General features: G+C 37.3%; 3 protein-coding genes across 4 annotated transcripts; 2 read left to right on the top strand and 1 right to left on the bottom strand.

Moving 5' to 3' along the window:
• LOC116020878 (kinesin-like protein KIN-UB) lies at positions 1–3,199 on the top strand. 2 transcript variants are annotated; one of them, XM_031261453.1, is made up of 2 exons: positions 1–592; positions 827–3,199. In XM_031261453.1, the coding sequence occupies exon 2, from the start codon at positions 846–848 to the stop codon at positions 2,022–2,024; it is 1,179 nt and encodes a 392-aa protein (XP_031117313.1). In that variant the 5' UTR covers positions 1–592; positions 827–845; the 3' UTR covers positions 2,025–3,199. The 2 variants fall into 2 exon arrangements, with proteins under 2 accessions (XP_031117313.1, XP_031117305.1); XM_031261445.1 differs by having other exon boundaries at positions 804–3,199.
• Positions 3,200–7,086: 3,887 nt separating this feature from the next.
• LOC116011482 (PE-PGRS family protein PE_PGRS30) lies at positions 7,087–7,986 on the bottom strand. The gene has a single exon (XM_031251062.1). It carries the CDS (start codon positions 7,984–7,986, stop codon positions 7,087–7,089), a length of 900 nt encoding a protein of 299 aa, XP_031106922.1.
• Positions 7,987–15,981: 7,995 nt separating this feature from the next.
• On the top strand, positions 15,982–21,988 carry LOC116011472. Its single transcript, XM_031251053.1, has one exon. The coding sequence runs from the start codon at positions 16,169–16,171 to the stop codon at positions 21,986–21,988; it is 5,820 nt and encodes a 1,939-aa protein (XP_031106913.1). The 5' UTR covers positions 15,982–16,168.
• Positions 21,989–23,372: the final 1,384 nt, after the last annotated feature.

Raw genomic sequence — 23,372 nt, 5'->3', positions numbered from 1 at the left:
GGAATTGACATGGCATTTAACATTCTATAGAGTTGCAGCACGACCAACGTCGTTGCTACCTTCGTTATCTACAAAGTAATATGATGACAAAGTTTCGCCAAAATGTAATTTGGTCATCAAACTAAAAAAAATATAATTGAATCCCTAAACCAAAATCGACCTGTTACTCCGGTTACCGGCTGAAGTTAGATCTCTCCCTGCAAACTCTTACCCTGGATAGATATGTAAGCTATAAGCTTCATTGGAATATATCCTCTGCAAAAAAATCAAGAAAACCCAAATAACCAATTTTGGCGGGATTGCCCTAACCAACCCTCTAAAACCCCCAGCCAACCCTCTAAAACCCCCCAACAATCAAGAACCCCCCATCCCCCAAAATCTCCCTCCGTCACCCCCAGCGCGAACCAGAGCCGCCACCGTACGCCGCCGCCAACCATAGTTCTCGTTCAGCCGCTGCTCCCGACAGACTTATTTCCGGCCCCCAAATCTCCCTCCGTCACCCCCCAGCGCGAACCAGAGCCGCCACCGTACGCCGCCGCCCACCATAGGTCTCATTCAGCCGCCGCTCTGGTCAGACATCTTTCCGGTTCCGGTAAATTTTATCTCTATTAACCCAGCTTTGGCCTTGCTATCTTGTTGGAGGATACATGCGTCATTCTATACTTTTCCTTCTTTATATATAGCAATGTACACAGACCAGAAAACTTGATTCTTCATTCTGTAGTCTTCACTACAACAATACAACAATATTTCATTCTTCTCTGCTTACTGCTGTGTGCCTGTGTATATTCTGATGTTATCAGGTTATGTTTTGGAGATTATTTAGGTTTTATGCCAAATCTCTTATGTCTCTGGATTCACGAAGTGTTGGGACAAGAAATAAGCCGAGTGTTGTTGAGTTGGATTTTGAACTAAGATTAGTCTCCTTTTGTCTCTCATTCTTTCTGAAGTCTAAATTGGGTTCTGAAGTTAATAAATCAGAAATCAAAAGCCACAGGAAGTCTAAAATCCAGAATATAGGAAGTACAGAGTACAGATTGATTGTTTCTCATATGCTCAACTTCAATGTGAGGAAAGCTGTTAAGATTGCTGTTGGAACTGATCTGATTAAGATGATGAATCCTACTGCTGTGAATAGGTACAAGAGATTTTCTAAGTCTGGTTTAGCTGCCCAGATTGCTACAGGCCCACTGCCTGCTCCTGTTAATATGTCTGCCTTTGAAAAGAAAAACAATGAAACAATATTAGTGTTTGATCTTGGAGGTGGAACCTTTGTAGGGACAACAACATCTGTTGTTCTTGCACAAGGCCTAATTGATGAAGGTGTCAAGGTTGTTGCAGCTGGTGGAACATATTTAGGAGAGGGCCAAAAGGGGTTTTGTACTGAGGAAGTGACTGAGCTGAAGAAGTTGCTACATAATGAAATTAAAATAAGAAAAGCAGCAGAAGAGGAAACCAACAAGCTCAAAGATCAGATTATGAAGTTTTCAGAACCAGAACTAAAAGGTGGAAATTCTGACATTGTAAACCTCCAAAAAGTGCTGGAAGAAGAGACTCGTCAGAAAAAGAGGTTGGAAGAAGAAGTGAACATCTTGAAAAGCCAATTGTCTCATCTGACTTTGCACGCTGGTCAAATTAGAAACAGTCCTGATAGAGATGGAAATGGCAGTTTGCTTTCTGTTCTAGATTCTCTGTCTCCACTTAGACATCTGCCATATAAAGATAGCAATAATGGGGAGAGAGGGGCAATCACCTATCTCCATGGACAAGTTGGACTACACAAGATTTTGTCACTACTCGAGTCTGAAGATGCTTGTGTGCAGATTCATGCTGTAAAAGTAATTGCCAACCTAGCAGCAGAAGAAGCAAATCAGGAGAAAATAGTTGAAGCTGGTGGCCTGTCTTCATTACTGATTCTTCTTAGAAGTTCTGAGGATGAAACTATTCGCAGAATAGCAGCTGGTGCTCTTTATCTGAGGAAAGTGGACCTGAGAATGTACTCTGCATACCAGGGCCATGGTTGAGTAGATGAGTTCATTGTTGATTGAGCAGGAATCTCATTATGCTTGTCTCTCTTACTTTCATGCTAAGCTGAGCATACAAAGACTTGCATGCTCAGCTTACGGGGGGTGTTGGAGGATACATGCGTCATTCTATACTTTTCCTTCTTTATATATAGCAATGTACACAGACCAGAAAACTTGATTCTTCATTCTGTAGTCTTCACTACAACAATACAACAATATTTCATTCTTCTCTGCTTACTGCTGTGTGCCTGTGTATATTCTGATATATCTTCAGCCATAAAATTGGTTTAAATATACTAACTGTCCTTTTCCTTTTTTTCTTTGCAGGGAGTTATGGACTTCTTTGGCAGCGGCCTCAGGGAAGAAAACCAGAGCCTCAGGGACGAAAACCAGAGCCTCAGGGACGAAAACCAGAGCCTCAGGGAGGAAAACCAGAGGCTCAGTGAGGAAAACCAGAAGCTCACGGATGAAGACATGATGCTAAGGGAGGGTCTTAAAACAATTTATGATAAATATGACTCGGTGTTTGAAAAGAGCAAAAAGACATCTACCGACTTAGCGGCTGCACAGCAAGAATTACATTCTGTTAGTCAACGATTAGAGGCGACCTCTCAACAGGTAGATGCCTCTGTTGCTGAAAGGATGGATCTAGAGACCCAACTGGACGATGGTATTCGAGAGGTTATTTCTTTGGAAGTATCGTTGATCCTTCAAAAGGGAGCTATGGGTAACATAGCTAATATACTTGGACGGCTTTCTCGATCTTAATTTTGTGATAGTATATAGTATGCTGATATACTAGGACGTCTTACACTGGTGAACTGTAAAGTTGCGAAGGAGTGTTGGGATAATATGTCCAGATTTGCCAACATTGTATTTCTCTGCACAAGTCATCGATAGAGCTTCCTGTTTAAAAGCCGGAAGATGCACACCTTGGAAATTGGAATGACGTTTTCTCACTCAAGGTGGCTGAGGCAATAGCCATCGGGAAGCCTTATCTTGGCTCAAATATTCTCAGACTATATCAAATTTAAACTCTACGTCTCTACTTTAGGTGTTTCATCTTTTCATTTGATTCTGTTAGATGTAAAAGATAGTCTTAGGGGTTTTTCCCATGTGTCCAAGATTCTTTCTAGACTTTCATGAAAAATAAAAAACATTTTGAGCCCTTTATTTATTTGTTTAACTTTTTTAATTTTATTATTTTACACTTTTAATTGTCTTATAACTTTATTAATTTATTTAACTTGTGGAATTTTATCAGGAAGAAGAGTATAGTTGGACTTATGATTTGAATTATTACCTTTGGATTATTGGAATATATGAAAGTTGGATATGTACTCTTGGAAATCTTTGTATTTTTGTAAAGTGACAAAGTGTATACTATAAATTGTAAATTCCATTTTGTGATTTTATTTTTGTAATTTGCTTGCCTTTTAAGTTATACTCCGTAACATATTAAATTGACATGTAAAACTATGAACATTCTCGAATTTCATTTAAAATATATTATTTTTCATTTTTTCTTTCAAATCGGAATCCATCTGATTATCCGACAAAAATGTGAAAGGTTTTGAATTTTAAAGATTTGCCAGACAGTCTGAACAAGTGGGTCTGTGGTAAGTCCGATTCGTCAAAACAATGCATAGAGCTAGCGAGCTACCCCTAGCATATGTACAAGATGAAACTAACATTGTTTAGGGGCCTCTCTCCTAAGTCCCACCTAAATTAATCTTGCAGCTAAGCAACATGCTTTTTCATTTCTCAACTTCTCTGGTTCTTTCTTGTCATTTTCAATTAGTCCTTTTAATCTCTTCAATCTATCTAGTAGGGGTGTCAATCGGGCCAATTCCTTCGATTTTGAAATAGTCCTACACTTCTATGACCAGCTGTCAAACTTATTTGTTTGGACTTACCAATTTTTTTTAGTTAGGTTCAAAATTCTTGACCCTAATGCTAAAACTTCAAGTTGTCAAGTTTATTGGGCATGCTCAACTAAATCTTTTTATTTGATATTTTCAAATTAACATTTTAGACTTTTAATTTTAATAAACTAGCCTATTTTTACTAATAAATATAAACGTATTACTTATACATCATTCAACTAATTTGAACTTCTATTTACAAATTCCAACTTAAAATAATTAATATAAACAAGGCTCCCTATCAAACTTTTTTTCACTAGCAATGTGATCTCTCATAACTCTTTAACATTTCTCGTATAATTAATATATTTATTAAAAATTTATTTAAAAATACTAAAGATAGCCTTAACTATAAATTAAACATGAAATAAAAGTTAAGCCTAGCTATTTTCTCAATTAATTACACTGAAAATCAGAACATTATTACATTCTAATTAGATTAGAGATGGCAAGAGATACTATATGTTGTGGCGGATGATCGATGCCGCCGTAGGCAGTAGTTTTGGTTTTATGGTGATGTTTTCCGCTGTTGTTATGTCTGTGAGTCTGTCATAATAATAATTTCTTTGATTATCTTTGCCTGTGGAGACTCCCACGTCGACGATGATGGAAAGGCCCCAAAGCCTCGTAAAAACGGCGCTGCAACAGACATATACGTTTAGGATTTACAGATGTGGAAGCCTCATTTAATTTACAGAGTGGCATATGTTTAATCTTCTAGACATCTCTATTCTCTTCTTTGAGTTCTTCTCTCAATTTCTCACAGATGCTTAGTTATCTCTAATCTCTAATTCTCTAGTTTTATCTTTGTTATACTTCGTCATTTAATAGACGGCAATTTTTTAAATAAAAGTGATATATATCTTAATTAATTTTTTTACGTCACTTAATAGAGGACAATTTTTTAAATGATCATAGTATATACCTTAATTAATTTTTTTAAAATTGAAGTATACTGGGCAATTACACAATCGTTGTATATACTATTATTTTTATTTCTTTTATTTTTATAGTATATAAGGCGGTTATACTTATAATCGCCGTATAAACTATATAGTTTTTTAAAAAATATTTAGTGTATATACAATGGTTATACAATAACCATCGTATATATGATATTTGTTTTTAATTAATTTAAATATATTTAGAATATATGTCGGTTATACATATGACCGCTGTATATAATATATATAATTTTTTTTTATTTTTTTAATATTTAGAGTATATACGGTATATTTTTTAATTATTTTAAATTTTATAATATATATACGGCAGGTATATGAATAACCACCGTATATACTATATAGTTTTTGTTTTTAATATTTAGAGTATATTACTTTATGTTTTTTTTAAAAAAAAATATTTATAGTATATATGGTGGTTATATACGCCTAACTATATACTATATATTTTTTTAAATTTTAGAATATATACGGAGGTTATATACTACAAAGTGCACTTTAGACGGCGGTTTCACTTGGAACCTCCGTATAAAGTATAATTTTATTTTATTTTGAAATCATGTATACATCGTGTATGTTTATGATTATACATTGATTATATAGGTAAAATAAGAACTGCCATAGAAAGTATTTATTTACCACGTTAGTCAGTTACACGATACTTCAAAAACTGCCTTGTATGTATTTAAAAAAAAAATGTCGTAGCTATCTTTTGTAGTAGTGGTGGAAGCCCTAATTTTGAAATCCAGATAAATGATGAATTGTATAAGTGCCTGAATCTAGATTTCTTTGTATCATAATATCATTGTATGTGTTTTCAAAAAACATATCATTATATGTTTATGGATGTATGACTCTTAAGTGGAGCCCCTAATGTCAAGGACCTTGTGGTCCAGTGGCATTAAACCCTTCCCTTTATACGGGAGGTGGTGGGTTCGAGAAAGTAGTTATGAACAGATACTGCATTGTAATAGAGTGTATTAAAAAAAAAAATGGAGCCCCTAATTATGAACTATTAAGTGTCCAATTTTGGATTTCTTTGTATGTTTATTGCGCTGCTCATATACAACATTCTGTATAAATGCATGACTGTTTGAGCTTCTTTAATATGTATCCTACCATGTGTACTAATAGTATTCCATTTGTTTAGATCAGTATGCTTGTTAGCTAGTCAACCTTTCAATTCTTTAATTGATAAACCTATGGTGGTGGAAGTCCAAACTGTTAGCTAGTCAACCTTTCAATTCTTTAATTGATAAACCTATAGTGGTGGACTCAACAAAATGTGAGACCTCCTATTGTAGTTCCTGCGAAGAAAAGGAAGCTGCAGGTTGATGCCAGATCCAGAGTTTGGGATCGTTTTGAAAGAATTTCTTATAGTAATGTTGTTACTATAAATGAGAAGTGTATATATTGTGCCAAGATATATCAATGTGAATAAAAAAAAACATGGTACTTCTTCATACTTAAGGAATTGAACCATCCACATGCTAATAATTAAGCTGTTTGAAAAATCTCTAGAGATATAAGGCTACTCCTTCTCACATTTTAAGTTGTTACTACCTCTGATGCATCTCAATCTACCGTGGGAGAGTTAAGAACATAAGTTTTTAATCAAGAATCTATTAGGAAGGCCTTAGTAGAAATGATAATTATAGATAAACTTCCTTTTAAATTTGTGGAGGGACTAGGGTTTAAGATGTTCATTGCAGTTGCAGAGTTGCTTATCCTAGGTTTATATAGTTCCATCAAGATGGACTATAAGTAGGGGTGTTCAAATGGTCGGTTAACCGCGGTTAACCGACCGACCCGATGAAATTCGGTTAACCGTAACCGAACCGAAATTTTTCGGTTCGGTGAACGGTTAAAGGATTCCTATAATTTCGGTTAACGGTTAATTCGGTTCGAAACAGCCGGTTAACCGAATTAACCGAATGGTTAACCGAAAATTTTAATATATATATATATATATATATATATATATATATATATATATATATATATATATAAGTTATAATATCTAATCCCTAATACCCTAACCCTAATTTCAGTTCAGCAAGTGAGCAAACCCAAGCCCCAGCCTCCAAGAGTCCAAGCCAAAGCTCTCTGCCTCTCTGTTTCTCTGACTCTCTCCGTCTCTCGCAGCGCCGCCCAGCCGGCAGCCACCGCCAATCAGCCGCCACCAGCCACCGCCACCAGCCACCGCCACCAGCCACTGCCACCAGCCACCGCCACCAGCCACCAGCCACTGCCATCAGCCACCGCCAGTCCGCCATCGGCCACCAGCCACCGCCACCAGCCACCAGCCACTGCCATCTCTGCTCTCGCTGACAGCCACCGCCACTCGCCCACGCAGCCGCCATCGGCCGGTTGGCCCACCGCCACCAGCCACTGCCACCAGCCACTGCCACCAGCCACCGCCACCAGCCACCAGCCACTGCCATCAGCCACCGCCAGTCCGCCATCGGCCACCAGCCACCGCCACCAGCCACCAGCCACTGCCATCTCTGCTCTCGCTGACAGCCACCGCCACTCGCCCACGCAGCCGCCATCGGCCGGTTGGCCCACCGCCACCAGCCACTGCCACCAGCCACTGCCACCAGCCACCGCCACCAGCCACCAGCCACTGCCATCAGCCACCGCCAGTCCGCCATCGGCCACCAGCCACCGCCACCAGCCACCAGCCACTGCCATCTCTGCTCTCGCTGACAGCCACCGCCACTCGCCCACGCAGCCGCCATCGGCCGGTTGGCCCACCGCCACCAGCCACTGCCACCAGCCACTGCCACCAGCCACCGCCACCAGCCACCAGCCACTGCCATCAGCCACCGCCAGTCCGCCATCGGCCACCAGCCACCGCCACCAGCCACCAGCCACTGCCATCTCTGCTCTCGCTGACAGCCACCGCCACTCGCCCACGCAGCCGCCATCGGCCGGTTGGCCCACCGCCACCAGCCACTGCCACCAGCCACTGCCACCAGCCACCGCCACCAGCCACCAGCCACTGCCATCAGCCACCGCCAGTCCGCCATCGGCCACCAGCCACCGCCACCAGCCACCAGCCACTACCATCTCTGCTCTCGCTGACAGCCACCGCCACTCGCCCACGCAGCCGCCATCGGCCGGTTGGCCCACCGCCCCTCACTGTCTATCTCTGCTCTCGCTGACAGCCACCGCCACTCGCCCACGCATCCGCCACCAACCACTCCACCAGCGATTATACAGGAATCATGATGTTTGAGTTTGGATGATTACTTTGCATTTAAAGAATTTTAAAATTTGATTTAAAATTTCGGTTAATCGGTTAACCGACCGATTAACCGAAAAAAATTTCGGTTCGGTTAATTCGAAAATAGAAACTTCGGTTCGGTAAACGGTTAAAGGGTTTGGGAAGTTCGGTTAATTCGGTTTTGGTAGTTCGGTTCGGTTAACCGTTCGGTTAACCGAATGCACACCCCTAACTATAAGTAGTGAAATCCATGTGGTTTATAAAGTAGGGAAATTCATTTTCAAATCAATTTTATGTAATATATAAATACTATCAACTATACAAAGCATTTTCTACTACAAAGTGTACCTCTGATCTATTACCTAAACCAATGCGATTATATTTGTGAACACCTCTTCTATCACCCTCTTCTCCCGTCGTCGTCAATGGAGTCTACGAACAAAGTTTTGTGGAGTCGTAGGGTCCGTACCAATAGAGCTTTTGGATTATTCAATGATGTCTACTAACAAAGCTTTAGGAGTGGTTAATGGTGTAGTGTTGAAGTCGCAAATGGAGTCTCAAATGGAGTCGGAATGGAATCTAGGTATAATCAGAATGGGTTCTGATTGGAGTGGAATTTGGGTGAGAGATTAGTTTAGGGTTTTATTTATTTATTTTACTTTTTAGCTTTAGATATAATAATAATAATATACATTAAATATATTTTAATTGTAGTACATGTCACCATATGTACGTTTTTTATTTTTTTAGTACACATGGTTGCTTATGTCAGCATTAACCTGAAGATTACAGGTAAAATGGACCAATTGCACTATTTAACAAGTTGTAGGTTTCCAAAAAAAAAAAAAAAAAACAAGTTGTAGGGTTCAATTGGAGGTTTTTATAGATTGAGGGTCTAATTGCTGTTTTGGGTATAATTTGAGGGCCTATTTGACCCTTATCCCTTTAATTAATCGTCTTTTGATTATTTAAAACAAGACTCAATATTTCAATTATGTTTTTGCGTTATTCGAATAATTTATGTCATTATGGTATTAATATTTTTTGTATGTATTTCTATAATGGTACAATTGTACATTACTTTAATTACAAATATTGTACAATTTTTTTGTCGGACAAAATTATTTTTACATCATTGTCAGACCTGCACGACCTAACAACAAAGTTGTTAATCATAAATACAATTACACCTGGACTCTAAAACGGTAAGGCCATTTTCCAAAGAATTGACAATGTTAATGACTCACTGGCTCTAATTGAACAAGTTTACATATCATTCTCAGAATTTTATTAATTCATGAAAACTTCTAAACAAAATTGTAAGTTAATTTTTACTATATTATTATAAAATATCTATTGTACCATATATTTTGAGTTATTTATTATCATCCTCTATTAACAACAATTGTAACAATTGTCATTGACAAACTTCTAAAATAATTTGTCTCAACAACGAATGGAAATAAAAAATCAATGACTTCATTGTTGTGGATGAAAAGTATGTATCCCATTTTATTGCTTTTATTAAATTAAATAAATTAGTAGCTACAAATAATAATAATAAATATGCATTTAATTAATTTAGAATTAGATGTGTATCAAAAATTTAGAATTAGATTTATAACAAAAAAATTATTCATTATAAAAAAATTAAAAAAGAAATAAATTTCATTAGTTATATTGTCTTTATTTTCTATAATTCAAAGATTTCTTACATTTAAATTCATTAATTCATTATATTCACTATATTGTCCATCGTCTTCTTTTTACACTATCTTATAATTTATTTTTTATTTTTTGAAAAACCATCTTATAATTAAATATCAATGTTATAATACAAAATATGTTATATATATATATATATATATATATATATATATATATATATATATATATATATATATATATATATATATATANTATATATATATATATATATATATATTTACTTATTTACCAATTATTTTATACAAATATAATAAATATGAATACTTTGTTCAATATTTTCACATGATAATTTACGACACACATCTCACAACGTATACGTGAAACTTGTTGGAAAAAGACTATCACTGCCAAATATCAACAGACGCTTACAAAATCAAGAGTTCATAGTACAACTAAGATTTCAGTCATATACACAACAAGGCAAATCCACAGCTTCCTACACCATAATCTCATTGTATGACGTTGTCCTCTATGCTATCACCTATAACTCAATTACACATGACACACTACCAATAAAAAGAAGAAAACATGTACTAAAGATGAAGACAATGGCTATGCTACCCAAAAGAGAATTAATAAGACTTAGAGAAATTCATACAAAAAGTAATTTTTTATTTCGACTATTGTTTTTAAACTAAATATTTAGACCAGCATGTTATTACTACAAAGTTACAAACATTAATTTTAGGGACAATTATAATGAATCACTCCTATATTATCTTGCATTCATATATTTTGAATTACCGATTTAAATAAACAAATTCAACACTCAATTGCGTATGCATGAACATCTCCTATATAATATTGTATTAATATACTTTAAAGTATTTATTTAAAAAATAATCATTAGACATTATCTCATTCACACCAGCGTCAAAAAATTAGTGTAATTAATAAAGTCCATATAAAGGTGTGAATCGGTGCTTTTCCGGTTGAACTTTTGTTCCCAAATGCTATGGCCTACAATAACTTATTTTCTTCATCCAAACAAAGTATGAAACACGTCTTTCTTTTCAAAAAAAAAAAAAAAAAACCCACGTCTTTCAAAAAAAAATATAAAACACATTTTCTCAAATATTAAGAATTTCATTTCCATGGAATTTATTTTCCAGACAACCAAATGTGTACGTACTTGGATATAATGAAAGACCAAAAATTTAATTTTTCCAACATATTATTTATTTTACTTAAATTTCCAGACTAGCTGTCCCGTGAAAATCTTGACTATATTAAAAAAAAAAAAGATTATGAGTAGTATTTAAATATGGAAAAAACTTGTGTGAGACCGTCTCACGGATCTCAATCCGTGAGACGGGTCGGATCTTTTATTAAATGGGTCAACATGTGCATCTCACGCCCTCTCCTCATCATTTCTCTACCCTCAACGTTTCTCTCTCTATTTCGGCCACAAGATCAATCTGCCATTTCCGATCCTTCGCTCCCATCTCCTCCGCTCAAGCTCTTTGTCTCCTCCCGGCCATCTCCGATCCTTCGCTCAAGCTCTCCACCTCCATTTTTGCTGTAGTCTCTAACTCCGGCCAGTATTGCAACTCGGCAAATGAGAATTTCTCTCATCTCAGTTAAGTTTGAGCAGAAATTGCAATGTATCTTTTTTGTGCCATAGTACATGTTTGGAAGCTTGTGAATAATTAATTATTGTGATGATTTGAGTAATTCCTGTTCCAACTTTTTTTTTTTGAGTAATTCATGTTCCAACTTTAATTACATTTTACATTGAGGAATGCTGAAAATTTGAAACTGAACCTCTGTGTTCACTTCTTCCTTCCCAAAACTCCATATTGAATTGAATTTAACCCACCTATTTACTCAATGATTGCACATAATCTTACATATTCTTAACATGACTCCAAGTTTTAGTCTTACAGGGAAAAACAATACTTTGAACAAAGAAAACTAAAATTCATCTGTCATTTAATTTTAGTTTGCTGCAACATACCAAAACCAAAAGCTCCCAACTCAGCACCACATTCAGAGCCTCACTGTTTGGCTTTACCTTTGCCAGAGCTACTGCCACACTAACCTACATCAAAGAAAACAAAATCATTAATACTCACAGCTCTCATTCTCTCATATCCCCTCTGCTTTTATCACTTCTCATTCTTCTCATTTTTTCTTCACACTCATTTTACCACTCTCAAATGATCACACTCATTTTTCTTCTTGTAATCAAACTTTACACCTTCTCTCTTTTTAAGCTTTTTCTCCCCTCTCTCTTATGCACAAAACCCTTCATACCACAAATGAATAATCATAACTTTAAGACTTAAACACAATACTTTAAGCATTAAATCTAATACTTTATACCCTAAATGTAATACTTCATAACACAAATGAATTGAATAATCAATACTCTAATCATCAAAAACAATATTTTATTGCACAAATCTAATACTTTATAGTACAAATGAATAATCATAACTTTAAGACTTAAACATAATACTTTAAGTATTAAATCTAGTACTTGTTACCCTAAATGTAGTAGTACTTCATAGCACAAATGAATAATCAATACCCTAATCATCAAACACAATACTTTTTAGCACAAATCTAATACTGAGAACATTCAGTGACATATTATTCTTACTTTGCTGACTATATGTGTTATTTGCTCATCTGTTTGATGATGTTGTTGTTTTCGTTTTCTTTGTTCAAAGTATTGCTTTTCCCTGTAAGACTAAAACTTGGAGTCATGTTAAGAATATGTAAGATTATGTGCAATCATTGAGTAAATAGGTGGGTTAAATTCAATTCAATATGCAATCATTGAGTAAATAGGTGGGTTAAATTCAATTCAATATGGAGTTTTTGAGTAAATAGGTGGGTTAAATTCAATTCAATATGGAGTTTTTGGGAAGGAAGAAGTGAACATAGAGGTTCAGTTTCAAATTTTCAGCATTCCTCAATGTAAAATGTAATTAAAGTTGGAACATGAATTACTCAAAAAAAAAAAGTTGGAACAGGAATTACTCAAATCATCACAATAATTAATTATTCACAAGCTTCCAAACATGTACTATGGCACAAAAAAGATACATTGCAATTTCTGCTCAAACTTAACTGAGATGAGAGAAATTCTCATTTGCCGAGTTGCAATACTGGCCGGAGTTAGAGACTACAGCAAAAATGGAGGTGGAGGAGATGGGAGGAGGTGGAGAGCTTGAGCGAAGGATCGGAGATGGCCGGGGGGAGACAAAGAGCTTGAGCGGAGGAGATGGGAGCGAAGGATCGGAAATGGCAGATTGATCTTGTGGCCGAAATAGAGAGAGAAACGTTGAGGGTAGAGAAATGATGAGGGGAGGGCGTGAGATGCACATGTTGACCCCTTTAATAAAAGATCCGACCCGTCTCACGGATTGAGATCCGTGAGACGGTCTCACACAAGTTTTTTCCTAATTTTAAAGATTTTGACATTTGAGATAAAGTAATCTTGGCGCAACGGGAATTAGGTGCTTTAAAAGTTGCTTAACCGAATAAAATGGGCTTTAAAAAGCCCGTATCCAATTGTTGAAAATATAGCGCCGAAACAGACCAACTAATAATTCAAACCCATAAATTAAATATGACCCATATTATGTTGACCCGACCCGTCTCACAGATTGAGACCCATGAGACGGTCTCACACAAGTGTGACCCTTTATATATATATATATATGTGTGTGTGTGTGCGTGTGTGTGTGTGTGGGAAATGCGGATCTAACTGCAATGACCATGTTTGTTAAATGGTTGTTAGCTGATTTTGTTAGCTGATTGGGTTCGAATGTATAATTAATTGATAATATTAGTTGATTGTAGAAAAGTGTTTGGTAAATTAGCTGTTAGTCGAATAGCTGTTTGGTATAATTTATTTTCTCAAAAGGCTAATTGAAAAGGCTGCTTTGGGTAGCCTTTTGAAATTTAGTATTTTAGAGTTATAAAAAACTTATTAACCAAACACTTATATTGATTTTTTAATCAAATCAAACAACTAATAATAGTCAAATAAGCAAAAATTAGCTCATAGACTAATTATTTACCAAACAGGCCAATTTCTATCTCTCACCGAAAAATTAATTTTGAATTAGATGAGAGTGGGTAAGATTTGAGAGCAAAACAAAGAAAATTTAAAGCTGAAGAAATAATGACAAGCAATGACAAATGTAACTTCGAGGAAGCTATTGAGTAGATAAGAAATAATATAACCACTACTCCATCGATATATAGCTGGGTTAGTATATATATTTTCAACGTCTGACTTATGATAAGTGCATATTTGATCATATTTAATCCCCATATTTAACCTTATTTGTCCACTAGATTGTATAAATTGTGATCATTATAGCCTTGATTTTCTTTACTTTGATTAATGTTTGCAACTATCATCTTATTTGGAATAAAGTAAAGAAAATTAGGCCGTATTGCATTTAATGGGATGATTTAGAGAAATCCTAAGTTTAATTTGTAATTTTCATCTTTAATAAGCCATCCTAATGTGTTTAATTGCTAGTAGGAGATATCAGGGAAATCATGAAGACAAGGAGGATCATGAAGGGACCAGAACAAAAATGAGAAGATGGATGATGATGAATTAAAGTGGAGGACAAAAGCAAAGAAGATTTGGTCCATTTTCATCATTAAAGATCAGGCAATAATGGAATCAAAGAGTGATATTTTGAATGGTGATTGATCATATGGATAAACCAAAGCAAAAGTGGAACAAGTGTCTAAAATCTGAAATTTCTGCACAAGTTGTCCACTGTTCGGTATTTTTACCATATCTCAGCATAGGAATATCCAAATTGAGTGATCTTTGCACCGTTGGAAAGAAGACTTCAAGGGCTACAACTTTACCAGAAATACAAAATTCATAATTCTGAACGGAGAATGGAGAAAAACAGCCCGGAAGATGAAGCTGCGTGCAGTGATGTCATTGCTTGCGAAATTTTCCATCTTCTTTCTCATTATGATATGTGAGGTCATGGCATATGTAATTCCCCATTTCCAAATTCAGATGGAATGTGAGGTCATTGCATATGTAATTGTCCATCTTTGCTCCCTTTTGATGCCTATATAAAGCCTTGTAACTCTCAAACTTCAACACACCATTCCTCACCAATTCCTTCTATCTCCTCTCATTCTAGCTTTCATATCTTAGTTTTAGTGTTGTGTTTTTCTTCAAGCAAGAGTGTAGGAGGAAACTCCAAGAGTTTGGTCTTCAATCCATAAGTTTTCTTGTTCCCTTTATCTCTTTACAATTTATTTACCATGCTTATGAATTTAAATATTGTTAGTTTGTTGTATTCCATTATGAATTGTGAGTAGTTGCATTAAGGACTTGAATTAGGGTAGGATTATCTTTATTGATGCTAAGTTCATGAATATTTCATAAAGGGGAAGGCTTTAATTCAAGAGTTTATTGAAGTATGCATAGATTTAATTGAAATCTTGTTAGTAAATGGTACGTAACATTTGTTAACTTGCCTTTGGATGATTTCACTTTATAATGGAAGTTATATGTTGAAATCAAGCTACTCTTTGCATGCACCCAATTTAATTTACGAAAGTAAAGAACATTGTGGTTTTAAATTGCTTATGTCCTCTAAGAACTAGGAATTGATATGTCACGAAAGTGGAGCAAATCCTTGTTCTAATCTTTATCTTTAGTTCATGAAAATGAAATTTAGATTAAAGATTCTTTTGTGCAATTCATTGAACTCTTAAATTAATTGTTTTCCCCAAATCTTGTTATTGCATCTATAAGATAATTCTCCTTAATTCGAGTCCTATCTTTAATTATCAGAGTTTATACCAATTGTAATATTGCTTTTAATTCTTGATGAACCTGTCATAGCTTGTTACATATCAACTCATATATGATTGCTTGGATTCTTGTTAAATTTATTCATCTTAATGCCTAAGAATTTAATTGCTATACAAGTACATGTCATCTTAATGCCTAAGAATTTAATTGCTATACAAGTACATGCCATCTTAATGCCTAAGAATTTAATTGCTATACAAGTACATGCCACAAAACCCAATCCCTTGAGAACGATATAATTAACCCACAAATTCACTACACCACTTTTTACATCAATATAATTAACCCACAAATTCACTACACCACTTTTTACATCAACTTTTTGGCGCCGTTGCCGGGGATTGGCATATCTGGTTGTATTGTATAATTAATTATCTAATCTTAGCATTAAAATGAATGAATTTTGAAGGAGATCAAGTTTTGTTTTTACTGTTTAAGTGTTTTCTTAAGTTTGTTTGAATTTGGATACCTTTTGATTTATGCAAACTAGATCACAAGGTGGTCAAAACCTTTGTCCTTTAAACCAAGAACTCTCTAGAGAGTTAAGGAAGTTGAAGAAAGGCTCATCCAATCAGTTGAAAGAGTTTGAACCAGTGGAGATAAACATGGAGACCGGTGAATCTAGCAACCCAGGCCAAATGTCTCCCGGAGGAAGTAGTTCCCGAGCAAGCCCGAGTCAAGGAGCACACACGGAGGCTCAACCCAATACCTCTCAAGATCCAGTGGCACCGGTACGAATACCAATCTCTACCTCCATGGAAAATCCGAATCTAAATCCTTATTTAGGAGGAGGATTAGGTTTTCAATTTCCACCGCAACTACAAGGGGCCGGGATGCAAAATTTTCCTCATCTTTTGAACCCAAATTTCTTCACAAACCCTATGTTTGACCCATACCAGAATTTCCCTCAAAGAGCCCAACCCTACTTCTACCAAAGAGCACAAAATTTTCAACCCATGGCTACTCATCTGGCTCCCCAATTTGAAGAAGAAGATTGCATTGCCTATCCCGGAATCGAGGCCAATAACTTTGAACTCAAGACTTCCATGATCAACTTGGTGCAAGCAAATCAATTTGGAGGTTCAAAGTTGGAAGATCCTAAGGCGCATATCACCCATTTCGACAGAATATGCCAAACTATCAAGATGAATGGGGTGTCTATGGATGCAATCAAGCTGCGATTGTTCCCATTTTCGTTGAGGGATCAAGCTCTGAGTTGGCTCAATTCCTTCGGGCCAAATCATTTCAACACATGGGACCAACTGTACAAATCTTTCATGCAAGAATACTATCCACCCTCCAAGGCTGCAAAATTGAAGAAGCAAATCCAGAATTTCCAGCAATTCGGAAGTGAAAATCTGTACGAGGCATGGAAGAGGTTCAAGGATCTCAGGAGGCAGTGTCCTAGGAATCTCCTATCTCCTGGGGATTTCATTTCATCTTTTTACGAAGGATTGCTGGACAACTACAAGACAGTGCTGGATACTTCTTCTATGGGGGGAGTGTTTCTTGATATGACACCCGATCATGGAGAGCAGCTGATAGAAAGAATCACAGCCAACACTGCGTATTGGTACAATGAAAGAGTCGAGCAACCAAGGAAAGAGAAAGCAGTAGGTATGTTTGAAGTGGATGAGAAGGTTGCCATGCAAGCCCAACTGGATTCGATCCAACACATGTTGAAAGAAATGGTGTTGAATAAGAAGGCGAATGCTCAGTCAGTCATTTCCTCATCCCAGATGCCACCCACACCACAAGCCTACTCGATGGTACAACCAACAACTCCAAGCCCACCACCATCTTCAACTATGGCTATGGTGCTCAGTTGCGCTATTTGTGGCGGTGCTCATGCTTCTCAAAGTTGTCAACTATTGGAACCTGGCAGCCACAACTCTTATTCAACTGTAGAGCAAGTTGACATGATTGGATACCAAAGACCTCAAGGCCAAGCGCAATGGAGGAATCAAGTCAATCCTTCTTGGAGCAATCAAGGTTTTCAAGGGAGAAATCCACCTCCTGGTTTTCAAGGCAACCAAGGCTTTAGAGGTGGATATCAAGGCAACCAGCAATGGAGAGGAAATCAAGGACATGGTACGAGCCAAGCAAATACTCAGAATCAGCAAGGGTATTCACAATCATCTCAAGATCCGGATATGAAAACCTTCATGAACATGATTATGACACAAATGAGTAAATTGCAAACCGAAGTTGAAGGTCTTCGAGCTCAACAACAAGGAGGAGGTGCCCAAGCTTCTACCCAACCTTCATTTAATGGTAAACTTCCAGCAAGCACTGAAAATCCTAGGAATCAAGTCAATGCTGTTGTAACTAGAAGCGGGAAGTCTTTGACTGATCCACCCTTTCCAGACGATAACATTGCTCTTGAAAATGAAGGGAAAGAAAAAGAACTTCTACCACAAAAAGGAGATCCCGAAGGACAAGTGCAGACAAAGGAGGATCCTAGCCAAGGTAAAAAGAACAAGGGTAAGCAAATTGATGATTCGGTGATTCCTTGCAATTTATTGCCATTTCCACAAAGGTTGTGGAAGTCCAAAGAAACCGAGAGGGAGAACAAATTCAAAATGATGCTTGACAAGTTGGAGATATCTATGCCTTTTGTGGATGCTGTTACTCAAATACCATCATACAAGAAATTCTTGAAGGATATTTTGAGTAATAAAAAGAAGCTGGAGAAGAGTGCAGTGATAGATCTTAGTGAGGGAGCATTGGCATGCGCTGCAATACAAAAGAATCTACCACCGAAGTTGAAGGATCCTGGAAGTTTTGCTATTCCATGTATCGTTGGAGGATTTGTTGTGGGTCGTGCTCTATGTGATCTCGGAGCTAGTGTGAGCCTCATGCCTTACTCCCTTTGCAAGAGGCTTAACCTTGGAGAGCCGAAACCCACTACCATGACACTTCAAATGGCGGATCGCTCAATAAAGCGCCCAGTGGGAGTATTAGAAGACATCCCAGTAATGATCGATCAATACTACATCCCGGGAGATTTTGTGATTCTTGACATTGAGGAAGATGCCAAGGTACCCATAATCCTTGGTAGACCATTTCTAGCCACAGCTGGGGCGATCATTGATGTAAAAAGGGGGAAGCTTGTTATGGAAGTGGCCGATCACAAGATTGAATTTGATATATTCAAAATGGCCAAACACCAACCAACTTACATTGATGAATGCAATATGGTGGAAATTTGTGAGGTAAACCCTAGTGAAGTCTTGAAGATTGACAAGGAGTATTCGATTGTTGAAGAACTTCTTGAGAAATTTGGAATCTGCACCCAAAAGGAGATGGACACATGCGAGCAAGGGATTTTTGATCAAGGTGAGGCTGGAGAAAGAATTTTTGCTGCTCTTGACCCGCTAGGAGAGGAACATGCACCAAAGGTAGAACTAAAACCTTTACCTCCTAGTCTAAGGTATGTTTTTCTGGGCTCTAACTCCACTTATCCTGTAATTGTTAATTCTTCTTTGCATAGTGATGAAATTGATAAGCTGCTTAATGTGCTTAGAAAACATAGGAGGGTAATTGGTTATACTATTGGTGATTTAATTGGCATTGATCCTAAGTACTGCATGCATAGAATTTATTTAGAAGAGAATGCCAAACCTACTGTTGAACCCCTTAGGAGATTAAATCCCAATTTGAAGGATGTAGTTAAGAAGGAAATTTTGAAATTGCTTGAGGCCGACATTATATACCCTATTTCGGACAGCAAGTGGGTGAGTCCCATACATGTTGTTCCGAAAAAGGGCGGTATAACGGTCATTGAAAATGACAATAATGAGTTGATTCCTACTAGACTTGTTACTGGTCATAGAATGTGCATTGATTACAGAAAATTGAATAAGTCTACTAGGAAAGATCATTACCCCCTTCCATTTATTGATCAATTGCTTGAGAGAATGTCCAAGAATGAATACTTCTGTTTTCTAGATGGTTTTTCAGGATATTTTCAGATTTCTATTCACCCAGATGATCAAGAAATGACAACATTCACATGTCAATATGGCACCTTTGCTTTCAAAAAGATGTCATTTGGTTTGTGTAATGCACCAGCTACTTTTCAAAGGTGCATGATGGCAATCTTTTCTGAAATGGTGGAAGAAATCATGGAAGTATTCATGGACGATTTCTCAGTTTATGGTAAGTCGTTTGATGATTGTTTGATAAATCTTGATAAAGTTCTGTGCAGGTGCCAAGAAGTCAATTTAGTTCTGAATTGGGAGAAATGTCATTTTATGGCAACTGAAGGCATAGTTCTTGGCCACAAAATTTCAGCAAGGGGAATTGAAGTAGACCCGGCAAAGATTGAAGTCATTTCAAAACTGCCACCCCCAAGCTCGGTAAAAGGAGTAAGGAGTTTTCTTGGTCACGCTGGGTTTTACAGAAGATTCATCAAAGATTTCTCTAAAATTGCAAAACCCCTCACGCACTTGCTTGCGAAAGAGGTGGCGTTTAATTTTGATGAATCTTGTCTTATTGCTTTTAACAGATTGAAGGAAGCTCTATGTCATGCTCCAATCATTCAACCTCCTGATTGGAATCTACCGTTCGAATTGATGTGTGATGCGAGTGACTATGCAGTTGGGGCGGTGCTATGCCAAAAGAAGGACAGGTGCTACTATGTGATCCATTACGTAAGCCACACACTTGATGATGCTCAAGTCAACTATGCAACAACTGAGAAGGAGCTTCTTGCGGTGGTGTTTGCTATGGAGAAATTTCGGTCCTATTTGCTTGGGAGCAAGGTGATAGTTCACACCGACCATGCTGCTTTGAAGTATTTATTCCAAAAGAAAGATGCAAAGCCGAGGCTGATCCGATGGGTGCTCCTACTTCAAGAATTTGATCTGGAGATTAGAGATAAGAAGGGATCCGAGAATGTTGTGGCCGATCACCTGTCCAGACTTGAAGGTCAAAAGGATGATGAATTGCCCATAGATGATTCCTTCAAGGGAGAAACATTGTACATCTTGACTGGATTAGGAAAACGGTATGTGCCATGGTTCGCAGACATTGTGAATTACCTGGTAAGTGGCTACATCCCTAAGGATTTTAATTTCAACAAAAGGAAAAGGTTTTTGCATGATGTGAAAGATTACTTTTGGGATGAGCCACTGTTGTTCAAAAGATGTGCAGATGGAATTATAAGAAGATGCATACCAGAAGAGGAATTCATTAGTGTCTTGAACCATTGCCATTCCTCTCCTTATGGTGGACACATGAGTGCCGATCGCACAGCTCTAAAAGTCCTACAATCTGGACTATTTTGGCCTACCTTGTTTGCTACTGCAAGGGAATTTGTGAGCAAGTGCAACAATTGTCAAAGGACTGGCACTATCAATAGGAAACATGAAATGCCTCAGAAAGGTATACTCGAAGTGGAACTCTTTGATGTATGGGGAATGGACTTCATGGGTCCATTTCCAAAGTCATTTGGGAATGAGTATATCCTAGTAGCTGTGGATTATGTGTCTAAATGGGTGGAAGCTGTTGCAACCCCAAGGAATGATTCAAAGACAGTGTTGAAATTTGTTAAGAAGAACATTTTTTCCAGGTTTGGAATGCCAAGAGCCTTCATCACTGACAATGGCAAGCATTTTTGTAACAAACTCTTGGAAAGGATTCTTCTCAAGTATGGCATTCATCACCGACTTTCTACGCCATACCATTCTCAAACTTGCGGACAAGTCGAGTTGGCAAATAGGGAGATCAAGTCAATCCTTGAAAAGGTAGTGAGTCCAACAAGAAAAGATTGGTCTTTAAAGCTAGATGAAGCACTATGGGCTCTGAGAACTGCCTACAAGACCCCTATTGGTGTCTCACCGTTCAAACTTGTCTTTGGAAAATCATGTCATTTGCCGGTTGAGTATGAACACAAGGCATATTGGGCAGTGGCAAGATTGAATCTGAATGAGGATTTGGCAAGAGAAAAGAGGTTGATGTGTTTGAATGAGCTTGAAGAATTCCGGATGGANAGGACCAAGTATTTTCATGATAAAAGGATTTTGAGGAGATACTTTGAACCTGGAGACCAAGTTCTACTCTACAACTCAAGACTCAAGTTGTTCCCAGGTAAATTAAAATCAAGGTGGTCAGGACCATTTCAAGTGGAAGAGCATTTTCCCTCAGGAGCAGTTGCAATTTCCAACAAGGAGGGAAAAACATTTGTGGTTAATGGGCAAAGATTGAAACTGTTTAATGAGGCATTCAGGGAGCAGGAAGCAGAGAGGAATGAGGCCAAGGCAGTTTGGGACCTCTTCCAGCCCATATATGAATAAAGAATCAGGGGTCGAGCTCATGACCTTAAACGAGCGCTTCTTGGGAGGCAACCCAAGATTTTATTTGATGTGATTTTTAATTTGTTGATTTAATTTTCCTAGTTTCAATAATGGCCGACATTGTACTATCGCTCTTTTTACAAAAGCCATTCGTTAGTGCTCAGCAAGCCCCGGAAATCGAGATTGGTGTTCAGCTCTCAGGTTAGTATGTCCTGTTCTTTATCCTTTAAAATTGTCTTTTCTTTCTTCTGATAAGGATTCTTGACTTAGCTTGTTGTTTTTCCCCAACCTCTGCTTACTTTCTCATTCTTCTTCATTGATGTGATTCCTTGCTATTTAATCTTTCTAATCAAATGACGAATCATGCTTCATCCTCTTTTCATTCTCAATTCATTTATTGTTCTGATTTTGATGATACCTCAATTTGGGATGAGATGAATCTAACTCCTCTCTGTGATTTTGAGAATGAGTTTCATGAACTCAATCAACCAACTGTTAGAGTTGAGGCTGTTGCTGAAATTGAACATTCAAGGGAGGTAGCAGTTCAGAGGAAAGAAAAAGAGGAGAAAAGGACATTTTCGAAAAAGTTTAGGTGCAGGGAGTTAGGGATTTCCGAATGGCCGCAGAAAAAATTCTTAAGGTTGGAGGATAACCTGGAAATTTCTACTCCTCCTCCTTACCAGTATAACCATTCCATTACTGAGAACTCCCTCTGGGATTATCAGTATGAGGAATGCACTTTGGCTCCAGTAGGTGAAGCTTCAAGATCCTCGAGCGATGAACACATTCGCAGCTTTGGCCAAGAATTTGATTCTATCTGGAATTTCAAGGATGAGGTACCAGAAGTAAAAGAAATCAATGAGGTTGCAACTGAGGAAATTATAGAAGAAGCATCCAACCCAGTCATAACCATTGTGGATAAGAAGAGCACCTCTGAAAAATCTTGGAGCATTGAAATGATTTCAAAATTCTTCCACTTACCAGTTGTCCAGGCGGCAAGGGAATTACACATAGGAAAAGACAAGCTGAAGAAAATATGCACCGAGTTGGGAATCAATCAATGGCCACATAGGAAATTACAGTACATGGATCGACTGTTGAGCAAGTTTAAGAAAGATTTTGACCAAGGGGAGAAGGTGATTGAGCTAGAACACGAAAGTGAGCAGATGTTAGCAAACCCCAACAATGAGTTAGGCTTAGAAACTCAAACACTGGGGGAATCTTCTTCTAAAAAGAAAAGATATCAACAATTGATAAATCTTGCTCACTCTACTTCCTTTGCCAATTCATCTCGTGTTCCGTGGGAAGATGAAATGTTTTAAACTTCACTTAGTAATTTCTATCCTAGTTATTTATGTTTTAATTTTCCTTTGTTAAAAAAAAA

The sequence above is a fragment of the Ipomoea triloba genome, chromosome 1 (genome assembly GCF_003576645.1).
Source record: "Ipomoea triloba cultivar NCNSP0323 chromosome 1, ASM357664v1".
Classification (NCBI taxonomy): domain Eukaryota; kingdom Viridiplantae; phylum Streptophyta; class Magnoliopsida; order Solanales; family Convolvulaceae; genus Ipomoea; species Ipomoea triloba.
The sequence above is the reverse complement of the archived record's forward strand: the minus strand, read 5'-3'. Positions and strand labels throughout refer to the sequence as shown.

Bases quoted from the DNA above. Each gene is read 5' to 3' on its own strand.
- LOC116020878 (XM_031261445.1), top strand. From the start codon at position 807: ATGTTTTGGAGATTATTTAGGTTTTATGCCAAATCTCTTATGTCTCTG.
- LOC116011482 (XM_031251062.1), bottom strand. From the start codon at position 7,986: ATGGTAGTGGCTGGTGGCTGGTGGCGGTGGCTGGTGGCCGATGGCGGA.